This window comes from Lacerta agilis, chromosome 15 (genome assembly GCF_009819535.1).
Source record: "Lacerta agilis isolate rLacAgi1 chromosome 15, rLacAgi1.pri, whole genome shotgun sequence".
In the NCBI taxonomy this organism is placed as follows: Eukaryota; Metazoa; Chordata; class Lepidosauria; order Squamata; family Lacertidae; genus Lacerta; species Lacerta agilis.
In genome coordinates this window covers 19,558,029-19,570,398 of record NC_046326.1, presented here as the reverse complement: position 1 = coordinate 19,570,398, position 12,370 = coordinate 19,558,029, and the positions used below count along the sequence as shown (strand labels likewise).

The 12,370-nt window shown below is 40.9% G+C and overlaps 1 protein-coding gene across 6 annotated transcripts in view; it reads right to left on the bottom strand.

Moving 5' to 3' along the window:
- The window catches only part of CBL (Cbl proto-oncogene), a 42,855-nt gene that overhangs the window by 15,882 nt on the left and 14,603 nt on the right, over window positions 1–12,370 (bottom strand). For 5 of the 6 annotated variants that reach the window (XM_033172026.1, XM_033172022.1, XM_033172025.1 and 2 more), the window contains one exon: window positions 852–998. In XM_033172026.1, the coding sequence (XP_033027917.1) occupies window positions 852–998 (147 nt within the window). Of the gene's footprint in view, window positions 1–851; window positions 1,025–12,370 lie in introns of all 6 variants that reach the window. The other variant, XM_033172027.1, reaches the window with a different exon arrangement.

The window sequence follows — 12,370 nt, the reverse complement described above, 5'->3', positions numbered from 1 at the left end:
TTAACTGATGGAAGTGGCGACTGAAGCACTTATATCTGCATAGTTGCAAGAGAAAAAGATGCAACACAATCTCTGTCTAAACAAGGTCTCTCAGGTAAACCAGTTTAATTAGCGGCTTTCAGATGTTAAGCTAGTGGCAAGTTAACTGCCGGAGCATCTTGCTAACCAGCACTTTCCAAGTACCTTCCAGGAGACTGGCAATGCATATTTCATAAACAGACACTCTATTAGAAATGAATGTATGGCCCTGCCCCCCCACTACACTTAAATTAATCTCTGCAGACAACCATCTAGAGTTATGACAGTCTCCATCCCTGCATCCAAGGGACATGTTAATTCTCATTCTGCCTAAAGCAGATACAAAAAGACTAATCCAGTGGTACTGTGTCTTACAGAACTAGTAAGAAGTCATGCAATGTCTGGTTCATTTGAGTGATGTGCGCTGGCCTATTTTGCGACTTTTGTCTTCTGTTCCGTTAAAAGTCACCCTAACATCAATGCAACACTGCATAAGAGCCAGGACCAACATGCCAATGACACAGTAAGGCTGAAGGCTGAAACAAACTCTCAGGTAGTGACCCTATGAGTGGATGGTGGCCATAGCGGGAACTAGGAGAAGTTCAGGTCGTTCCATCTGTTTCTGGCACAAAGATCCCAGAAGGCGATGATTGCTAGCCACTCCCATGCAACCTCCTGTGTGGGCTCCCCCTCGCAGTTCCATCCTATGCCATTTACAGATGCCAACACCAGCAGAAAGGTGTTTTCTGCAAGCTGCTCCACGTTTACACGCTCCCATCGCCAACAGATTTGCTGGAGCCAAAGCAGAAACTTATACTGGAAAGAGTACTTACTTTTCCCCAAAAGCTTTTCTCCAGAACTCTGCTGCATCTGCCTTTGTGATCCGGAATGTGTCTCCCTGGAAGAGTCCACTTGGGAAAATGCCTTTCAGTTCTGCTAGCATATGGCTGAAGATCAGGGACAGTTTTGTAAGGTTGCGCCTGCAGGATCACAAACACAGATCTGCCTTGAAACGTAAAACAAACAGCCAGATGGGGGATAGAAAAGGAGCCGAAAGCTGGATTTTTGAGTCACATTTTGGAATGCTTCTTCCAACAATGATACATTTGTTGCACTACACTGCACAGCAGTTGTGAGGCTTAGATTTACCTCTCAAGTCCCTTGCAGACAAGTATGTTATCTACTTTTAGATATGCAATGGAAAGGTGAGAACAATTTAAGCTACACAGGAGGTTTATCACCAAGCTAGAATTCACAAGCCCTTGCTCAATGCTTCATTGTGTTGTTGGTTGGTTTGTTTGTTTTGGTTACCTTTCTGTCTCAAATGCAATGTACATATTGTTTGCAATTTATTCAGGCAAACCTAGTGTTCCATTTTGCGTTAACTTGGATCAGTTCAAGATTTCACAAGAGGAAGTTTTTATAGAGAAAGCACCTTGTGATCTCCAAATCTGGAGGTGGTGAAAGGGGGGGGGGGACAAGGGCATCTGAGGTGAGAGAAAGAGGCTGGCAGAATCAGAAGCAGGGGGAATGAATGGATTGGCACGTAGGGTCCACAATGTATTCCCTTCATGTTGCAGTCAGGACTAGAATTTTGCCAGCTGACTCCTTTACAAGTAAATTCTCACCAAGTTCTAAATTCCTGCCTTGATACCTGAACACAAAAATCTGTCCCTCAAAGAGCACAATGCAACTGTTCCCTTCTGCACATACACTTTCAAACTATGAAAGCCATTTTTAAAACTGCATATATAAAATAAATCTTTACAATAAAATTAAGGGCTCAAAGAGGGAAGTTTTGGTTCACGGCCAAGGTTTTTTTTTTGTTTTGTTTTTTACACCAGACATTTTTTCAAAGGAAAATAAAACTAAAATGCCCCAGAGACCTGAGGCTTGCTTCCCTTTGCAATGTTTAAAACACACAGAAAACTGCAAAATGCAAAGACTGCTTCTTGCAAATTTAAGGAGGGTTCCCACTTTTTAAAATGGAACAATGATAGGAAGACAACTGGAGTCAGCAGCAGCTGAAGGGACATTGCCACTGCTGCTCTGTGTCTATCACTGATCTTCAGTGCGGGGGGGGGGGGGGCTTCCCTCCCCAGCCTGCCTAATCTGTTACACCAGACATTCAGCTCACTTCTAATCATATGAGACAAGCTTTTTTCTTAAGGCGTTAACTCTTTTGTTATCTTTTTCTGTATCAAAAAGTGAGACAAGGTCAACTAAGCTGCACTGTGTTTTTAACCGATTAGTGCTACATGGGCTGCTAGGAATGTACCGTATATTCTTCTTTTATACTGGGGGTGGGGGGCAGGGCTCAAACTTGTACTGTGTAACTCCTAAATTTGCACCCCTTATCATTATTCACCTAATACTTTTTTGGTGGTGGTTGTTTTTAAAACACCAACTACTTTTTTCCAGGATTACACACACAAAAACTGGTGCTGTTTACGACTATTTTCCAGATGTGCAGCTTTACGAGATAGTTCCCACTCTCCAAAACTGCAATTTTTAAAAATGGACATAAAATGCCGATCACTACTCACTTCCTCCAAACAAGGAGGTGTTAGTGAATGTTACAAAACAAGAGCAACAATAAGCAACCTTACAAAGCAATCCTAAATATAGGAAGCTGGCATAAATTAAGCTGTTAAGAATTTGAATTAAGTCTATTCCAAATTCTGTTCAGGAGCAGGGCTACTAGCTGCCGGCAGAGATGGCCCAAACCTAGAAAACAGGAAGCAGGCCTTTAAAATAGAGTTTCACTTACAACATCCTTTTTGCCCACTTGGTTCTGCCGGGTTGCCACATCACGTAACAGAGCTGGAAAATTTTGGAATAGGTGCAAGTCTCTCCTTGCTCCATCCCTGCCACACCTTTTGAGGGACTTACACCAGTGTAAACTCTGCTAACTTAAGTTTCACTGGCTGAGCCAGCATAGCCCTGTCTCAGTCAGGCTTGGGGGAATTTTGCTGGAATATGCACTGCGGCGTCAGGTTGAGGGAGTTACACCAGTGTAGCACCAGCTAAGCCCAGCCTGAAGTCTGCTTATTCCAAACTTGTTCATTTTGGCAGATCTTGTTAGTATGTGTTGATTATGTTAGCAGTGTTCAGACAATCTATTGAGCATACTAGAAGTTGTTAACGAAGCCAAGTCCAATTTCTTAACAAAAGTACAAACAAGTACTTCATTCTCAGCTATTCACCTTTAATTTATGCTGCCCCAAACATTTCTATCTTGGCATTACACCTTAAATAAAGAGACACCCCAGGTGGCTAACAAAACAAGGAGACAAGAGCAATAGCTTAAAAATAGTACAAAAGCCAACCACTTGCAGCATCAGGCAGATCCCCACTGATTTCTTTCCTTACAAAAACTAGTCAAATCCAGATTTTAAAGATTGGGCTGTACTGGAATTCTTGAGACAGGTACACTGGCAGATTTTCCAGATGAACTGAAGCTTGTGACAACAGAGTCAAGCGTGGAATTAAGCGAGGAGGAAACCTTTTCTAAGGGCTCATGAACCACTGGCCTCTCTTCACCAGCCTCATTTGTGCACATCTTGACTGGATCAATGCACTAACCCTCACCACATCAAAATCTGCTCTAACATGACAGCTGTGTGCACTACATCTGCCCATCCATTTCTTGCGCCGAGAATACTGGAGTGAATGGGATAGCCACCCTCCTATTTTTAGCTTCCTTTTGAGTCATTACAGGGAAACCGACAGGTCCCCCTCCCCTCCATATCTTGCTCAAGTGAGAATGTGCACTCAAGGAAAATTCAACTATTGTAGTTGTGTTGAACATGCTGCCCATTAGTTTTTCATTAGAATAGCTAGAACAGCTCTCATTTAAAAATGAAAAGGAGGTAAGCATGATTTTAGCACTAGCGCTTGAACTCTCCTGAGTAGATGCTTTTGAGGACGGCTGTTTAAAATACTCAAAGGATCACATATCTCAAAGAACCCACAGACACAAAGATTATTCAGCATCTCAGGCTAATACTGCTTTGCATTAGGATTAGGAAAGAGCACTGCATAGGGGGGCTCAAGGCAATTAACAAGACGCTATAGGAGCACCACAACTTTATTTTAAATACTCAAACACAACAGCTTTGCAAAGTTGTACATATCCAACTCACTGGCAGCTTCTTTAAAGTCTGAATAGAAAACATGATCTCTTGCCTCACTGGACTTTGCCAACGGAAAATGTTTTTCCAGGAAACTGAAGTAATAACTGAGCAACACAATTAGCCAAGCTAACTTTTTAACAGCTGCTCTCAGGTGCTTAAGCAGCATAAATTTAAAGACTATTTGCAAGTATAAACGAGGACATAAAATTACAACGTTCACAAGCCTGAGGGAAAGCTAAAACCCCGAATGACTATTTTATGTGCCTGTGGCTGGCAGGCAGGGCATGAACACATTTGAAAAGGGCTTGAGATCCAGAATCCACCTGGCAATGAATGAGATCTGTGGCTTAAATGAGAATACAGTAAGCTTGAAAGAAAACAAAAGCCCACATCGTTTAATTTTACACATGAAAGTTGGTTAACAAGGTAAACACCATTTGCTCTCCTTTAAGCCATCAGGTGATACACAGGAAGGATACAGAAACTTCAGGCCAGCACCTGCTGCTGAAAAGCACCCATTAAAACCACTTCTGTTTCACTTAGAGGAGATCAAGCAACAGTCATCCAAAATGGTAGCATGGTGGTGGGAACATAGACTTGCTAGTAAACACTAGGAGCATCTGGTTACTCAAGTCTTATCTTGCAATTTTGGGTAGATCTGGCACAATGTGTGGAAGACCACTGAAAGCAGAAGTTCCCAACTCTCCCAAGTGACTCACACCTGCCATTTTAGTTAGACACCAAGTCCCTGGAATGAAGCTTTACAAATGTGCCTGCTTACTAGTTACTATTTATTATTTACTAAACTTGCTATTATGTTTAATAATGCATTTTACTGTTTAGGTTCATAAGCTACATTTCTATCCTGAAAGTTGTTACCACTACTACTACTACCACCACCACCAGCAACAACAACCACCACCACCACCACTCTAATGGAATTTCCTCACTTTGAAACAATACTAAATTTGGCCTGATTAATCAGAGGGCCTGACTTAAAACTGTTACTTTAGTAAGTTTCTAGAAAAGAAAGGATGAACAACTGATCTGGCATCAGCCACCATAATGACAGCAGCAACAACAAGATCGTGGCAGCATTTAATTTTTAAAGATGTCTTTAAGGAAAATCCTGCTTGCAAAGGCATCAGATGCAACAGCATATGGAAGAAGCACTCAGCACATGCCAGGCATCATTATGCATATTCTAATAAGAAACATTTGTCTAGAATTAATGGTGTGTTGGATGTTGTGGCCACAGCTGTAGCCCAGAAACAGCCGTTCTTTAGCATATATTGGCATTTACCAGCATTTAATGAGAGCCTCTGTATTTAAATCTACTGTAACACAGGGCTGTGTCAAATGTTTTTCTGTTTCATTTCCACTGTCAGGTTAAAAGCAGTGCTTTCAGGGGACAGAAGTCCTTCCTGAAAGAAGTGTTAATTGTAAGTTAGTTTCCCTTTTTACAAACCTGTGCACCAATATTATTTCTCCCATCTGCTTTTGGTTCTGTACAATTCTCCATTTTCTTATTACTACATCGTCTTCTGGGATCAGTCACATGGGCAACCCCAGCCAATGAGGGATCGTGTCATGTCACTATGCAGCCAATCAGATTTGGCTAAGTGATAACCTTGCTAAAAGCAAATAAAGAATTGAGAGCAAGACCAATGTTTCCTGAACAGGCATCCACTTTGAACACTGATATAGCTGTTGAAAAATTAATTGCTTAGTGATGGGACAAGTCCTTTTAATTCAGTCCTACTATTAAGTGAGTTTCTCAGAACTTAAGAAACCGGAGATAGGATCACCTTTCCACTCAAGCTTTACAGTCTCCAGTTTCACAAAACGTAAGCATCCACAATCTCTTGTAGTCAAAGTAGTTCAATCAGATAACAGAATTAAAAATTAGACAAGCCATGCAAGATCCAATTTTGAAGACACTGAACGGATATTGTCCTCAGCTCTCTCCCTCCTCTGTGCTGTGGTTGTACTACTTCCTTCCCCCTTCATTACTGTTTTGGCTCCATATGTCTTGCAGGAAGTCAATAGGTCAACCAAGTACTTCCAGTCCTGCCGAAACCCTTCACAGCAGCCTCTCAATGGGCCCCCACTTCCCCCAGTTCAGCTTTCTGAACCTGCTCCCCTCTGACCTGCAGTAGGCTGTTCCTTTCCTGTTTCCTGTTTGCTGGATAAAAGCATTCTTCCACAGTAAGCGTTTGTCTTGCAGAAGACAGCAAACCACATTTTAACCCCTTATGACTTTCTTTGCACCAGTGAGATAATCAGACAATTCCACATGCCCAACCAGTACCTGCTGTACTTGGCAAAACCCCTGCTGGGGTTCCTAGAATAATTTCATCTCAGAACTAAGAGCTAACCAACAAAACTAGTATAATTCATATTCATTAGAAAGTCTGGCTTATGCTGCTACCCATTAGTACAAGACTGATTTTTGATACCTTAAACAAAATTAAGCACCAACCCAACAACTACATTAAAAGCAAGCAGAGGGTAAATGTGGAATTTAGCACTGGGAACAGGATTCAGCATTCTTTGAATCTCGGGTTTCATTTTTTTGGGGGGGAGGAAGTTACTAGCTCTCACGGATACGAAGAGGCTTAGAAGCATAGGAGTACTGGGAAATCTCCCAGTGACCATTTGAGATGGGAGAGAACTTCATTCAGTTTTCATTTTCATACCAACATAGTATCATCAATTCACCCTTCCCAAACCAAAACACAGAGGATCCTTCAAAATTTGCACTTCTTAGAATTTTGTGATTCAGTTCTCCAGCCAAGGAGAACACATTTATTTCCCTATCAGTGAAAACAATGGGAAAAACTGCACTACATCAGAGGAGATGCTCACAAAAATGTGTATGCTTGGCAAAACTGTATCCAAAAATTCATGTATTAGGAGACATGCACACATGAATTTTGTGCAACTTTTTAAAATTGCAAATTGATGAGGAAATGGAGCAAACTGAAGGTTGGAAAAATGAGGAACTGAGAGAAACAAAAACTGACAGATTCATCCATCCCTTGTGATCAGTAACTTGTGCTTTAATGACCTGCATATTATAAAATTTGCTTAATTTGCATAATTTATTCAACCTACAAAATCCACCCCTCCTGGGCATATAGATATTTTAAGCAATAAGTATATAAATTCCAATGTAAAAGTAAGCTACATACCACACAGATAATTAGAGGGTTCAAAATAAGGCTCTTTATTGTCTACGCATCACTCCCTGATACAGGTTTCATTAATTAATTAGATTTATGATGGTCAGAATCCTACAGTGTTGCTTTAAGCATGCAGAGAAGAGTTAATACACTTTGCACATTTAGCAGAAGCTCCAGCAGAGAACACATTTTAAACGTAGCAATTTTCAAACTAACATTAGAATTAAGCATGTAATTACTGTTCTAGTATTGGCCCTAAAATAATGTACTTCTTATAATTAGAAAATTCTAGCCAAAAATGTGAATGGTAATGTAATTAAGCAGAAAAACAGTTTGGAGATATATTGATCCTACAATTGACAAGTCTGCAGAAAGGTCACAAAAGGTACACCATCCATTTCCTCTATGCAAGCATAGTAAGAAGAAATCATGAAAATGCCTAATTTTCTATAAACACTAATTTTATGAATAGATTTAAAGGCGCAAGAGACTCCTAGAAATAAAAATATCCCCAATAAAAATAACAAACCCTGCTTCCTTATTTACATTTTGTGAGGAAGACTAAAAATGTACCTAAGGACACCTTGTGCAAGCAAGTTGTTCTCTTCAAGCACTGTTTATTCCAAATGTCCAACATTAAAATTGATGATGGAAAAATCAGACTGTTTCTCCCTCAGAAGATACATATTCTCATTAGAGACCTGCTCTATTATTAACTTTCAACAAGCATACTGCTTTTCTTAAGTAACTCAGATGTTCTATCTCAGGGAAGCTTTCTTCACAGGTTGATGAAGGGAAGATACAAGAGGTTTGCAAGTTGAAACCACCTTGTTCCAACTGAGGAAGACAACGTATTTTACATCTTACTAGAAAGATTCTGAGTCTCTCAAAGTGATGTGCACTCTGAGACACTCTGAGTCTTACTTGCAAGATGTAAAATTTGTTCTCTCCCCATTTGGAAAATGTTAGTTTTAGGGAAGGAGGTCAGCAGCAAGACAGGATGAAAATCCAGCAACTTACACCATCTCAAGCTGAGCACAGCCAGCTCTTCTGCTGTGGCCAGCCAGGCTTTCATCAAGGATGGGGCAAGAAGCAAGAAGCAACCCAGACACCTTCTCTGAGGCACAAGGAACTGGAGGGCTGCTATAAAACCTCATGGGGAAGGCCTGACTGGCTGCGATGGCAGAGGCGAGGGGAGCTGATTTGGTTTGGCTTGAGGCAATGTTGGTGGTTGGACTCTTCTCCCCCCTTTCTGGCAGCCCACTTTGCTAAAACCAACTTTTCCCAAAAGGGGATGATAACATATTTTACATCTTACTAGGAAGGTTAGGAGTCTCTCAAAGTGCACATCTCAGGCCTAGTAGAATCAATGAAAGCGAAGAGGTTGAAAATTATACTAAGACAAGGCAGTGTAGCCATAGCTGTACAGAAATGAGGAGTCCAGAAAACTGCAGATTGATTGTCCAGAATCAGCCAAGTTAACTATCATAGTCCTCCCAACTCCCACCTCTGTGTTTTTCCCATCATAACAACTTCTGGCTGAATCTAACAACAACAACAAAAAACACCTTTTGTTGCGGAGAGAAGAAATGGAAGCCAAATATTGCGTTCTCAAGCACTTAAAAAACACAATGCACAAATAATGCTACATATTTATAACTTTGGAGAAAGGGAAGCATGCAGCTCAAGGTAAGAACTGTTACACTCAGAAAGTACCCTTATACTTCTCTGGGTGCTGTAAATAGTGCCAACATGTGATGTTTCCTCACAATGTCATGTGCTTACTCTCACTGCATCAGTAGCTTAAAGACAGACTGGTACAGTAAACATGGTCCAAAGGTTTAGGTCTGCCTTTGGAAAGAAAACTCGTCTATGCAGAAAAAAATTAGATTATATAGATATTAGGTCTCATGACAAAGAAGCATTTCAAGAGTCAATTCAGTGAGCTTTGCTCCCAAATGTTCACTGGAGGCTTCCCTAATAAATGCCACACACTCAAGAAACAGAATAGGCTTAGTTTCAGCTGTTCTGTAAAACAAGGCTAGTATTTCACTTCAGAGACCCCCTTAGTCCCCAGACCTTTAGTGGGTGTTGTGTTCACTTGTTTTGCACTAGAAGGTTGCGGTCATTTCTGAGTACGGTGGTACCTTGGTTTTCAAACGTATTCCATTCTGGAAGACCATTTGAGTTCTGAAACGTTCGAAAACCGAAAACTCACTAGCCGACAGCTAGGCCTTAGGATCTTGCACTCGGTGGAAGCCGCGTGGCATGTTCAACTTCCGAGGCGTGCTTGAAAACCAAAGCATTTACTTCCGGGTTTACAGCGTTCGAAAACCAAAATGCTTGTCAATGGAGACGTTCAAAAACCAAGGTACCACTGTACTGATTCTACTCCAACACAGGAGCAGCTGAGTATCAAAGCTCAGAGCCAAAAGTGACTGTATGCACATGCATATGGAGGGTTGTGCAGGAAATGGACTCTTTTTGGGGCTGCTCTGGAAACAACTGTTCACATGCTTCTTCTGGTACAAAAGGCAGCAACCCATCTCCCCAAAGAAATGGGCCACCACCAAAAGCACACTGCACCAGTGCTCTGATGTCTCTATTCACTCTCTTTTCTCTGGGTACATTTAACAACAACAACAACAACGTATTATTTATACCCCACCCATCTGGCTGGGTTTCCCCAGCCACTCTGGGCAGCTCCCAACCGTATATTAAAAACACAATACAGCATTTTAAGATTCTTGTACTAATCCATAAAGCCCTGAAGGGCTTAGGCCAAACATTCTGTAGCAACCACATCTTCTCGTTACAATCTCATACATTTTATTCTCCTTTGAGGGGAAGAGGTCGAATGGCAGTGCTTCGGATACCAACCCTAAGTGGGATGGGCTAGGTTACAGACCTAACTTACAAAAAAGTAAATGAAAAGCAATTAGTTGGAGCTTCTTATTTCCTTCTTATCCTGAGCCACTGCTGCAACTGTGTCTTTAACAATGAAAGGCAACACGTAGACCAATAAACAATCAAGGCACTAATTCGTTAAACGTAAGCACTAAAAGAATATCTCTGGCCTCACGAAAGAGCCCAAATGCTGCATGTAGGCCATGTGTTTTCCACCCCTGATCTAACATGTCAGACTCCACTGAGGCAGATGAATGATTGCACAGAGTCCCTGTAATAGGACGATATTCCATGTAAGCAACAACTGCCCTGCTGCTATCAGTTTTTACTCTGACCCTTGCAAAGAAGTGCTGAATAGCCATGCTTAAACATCCTATGTCAACATTTATAAGATTTGTGCAGCTTCAGAGCCTTTCACAGAGTAATCAGTTTTTAAAAATAGATACACAACGGAACTACTTTCAAGTAAACTTTCAACACAGGAAGCGATTGAAATTCCACTTCACTCTTACTGATAGCAGCATAAGTCACCTTCCAGAGAACTGCGGGGCAAACTGATATACAAAATGAAGTGCCCATTGTCTTTTGCTTATTGGGAGACTCATCCAGACAGATTTTAGAGCCAGCAAATTATATGTCTATTATGCCAGTCTGCAGCCAGTCAGCTAGCATTGCATTGATTCTGTGGACTGATTCGCCAAGAAACCAGCATGAAACAGGAAGTTGACATAATTAGATGCTGTAAACCCACTATCAGAAAAAATCAACAGCTGAGCTGGACACAGCCTCTAACATTTTTACCTTTAAAGTCTTTGAGGATCCCTTCGGTGGTTCAACTGCAAATATTTTATTTTATTTTTCTAATTTTTAAGAAATAAGAAGCTGGCACTAGAAAAAAAACATAGAAAGGTACTAGGTAAGCCTCTGTGGAGAGGTTATTCCAAAGCTGAGATCCCACTACCAAAAACTATCCCTGTAGACATTTACTTCATTTCACTGGGTGGGGCACCAGGAACAGGTCCTCTAAATGTTCAGTTAGAAAGGAAGGAGAGTATCTTTTTTTTTATGTAACCTGGTGTCCCATGGCCAGGGATGATGGGAGTTGTAGTCCAACAACACCTGGAGGGTCAAAGTTTCCTCGCCCGTGTGTTAAGCACTTGAAAGATTAAAACTAGAGTTTTAAAACTAAGTGACAGAATGGGAGCCAGCACAGAAGGCAAAGCACTGGCATAATTTGTTTGAAACACCCAGCCCCAGTTATTAATCTTGTGGCCCTGTTTTGGACCTACTGTAGTTTTAGACCGTTTTTAAAGGCAGGCCCACATACAACATACTGCAGTAACCTGATTCTTTGCAACTTAGCAAAGTTAGTCAATATTATTATCCCCTATGTTACAAGTGGGGAGGAGCAAGGCTGAGAGAGAGTTGCCTGCCCTAAGGCCATCACATCAGTTCATGGCAGAAACTACATTCAAACCTCATCTATCGCTCCGTATCCTGGTCACTAATGCCAATTAATGATTAATCATCATAATCATATTGGTTGTATAACTGATTATGAGTTCTGTAATTGGATGACAGCTGCAGCTATTTAACACACAAAACATGCTGGAATTTGCCTAGTTACATTTGGATCCTGTTTCAAGTTCACTGGTCTGACATAAAGCAATTGTGCAATCTTTCAATGCCACATCTCCTTAGTGCCTTCTATCAGACACCAAGATTTAATACAAAAGGCTACAATCTGTATTAAATTATAGTTCCAGCAAAGCAAAACAAGATTATGGGTTTTCTAATCATTTGAAACTGTTTGGAAATGCATGAAGCATTAAGTGCTTAAATGAGATTTCTGAGCAGAATATTTTAATGAGGAAACATCAAAATAAACAGCACTGCAAAACCTGAAATTGTTAATTCATTGAGATGAGGTTCTGACAACAGATGCAAACCAGAATTTGAGACTCTCTTATTCAAATTCTCACATATCCAAACCTAGTTATGCAGGGAAAAGCAGCTTCTGGATTGGGATCAGTATATTCACACTTGTTATATCAACATTAGGATTACCTTGATATGGGATTCCTATGGGAAAAAATGGAAAGGGGAAAGTGGCTTCCACCACTA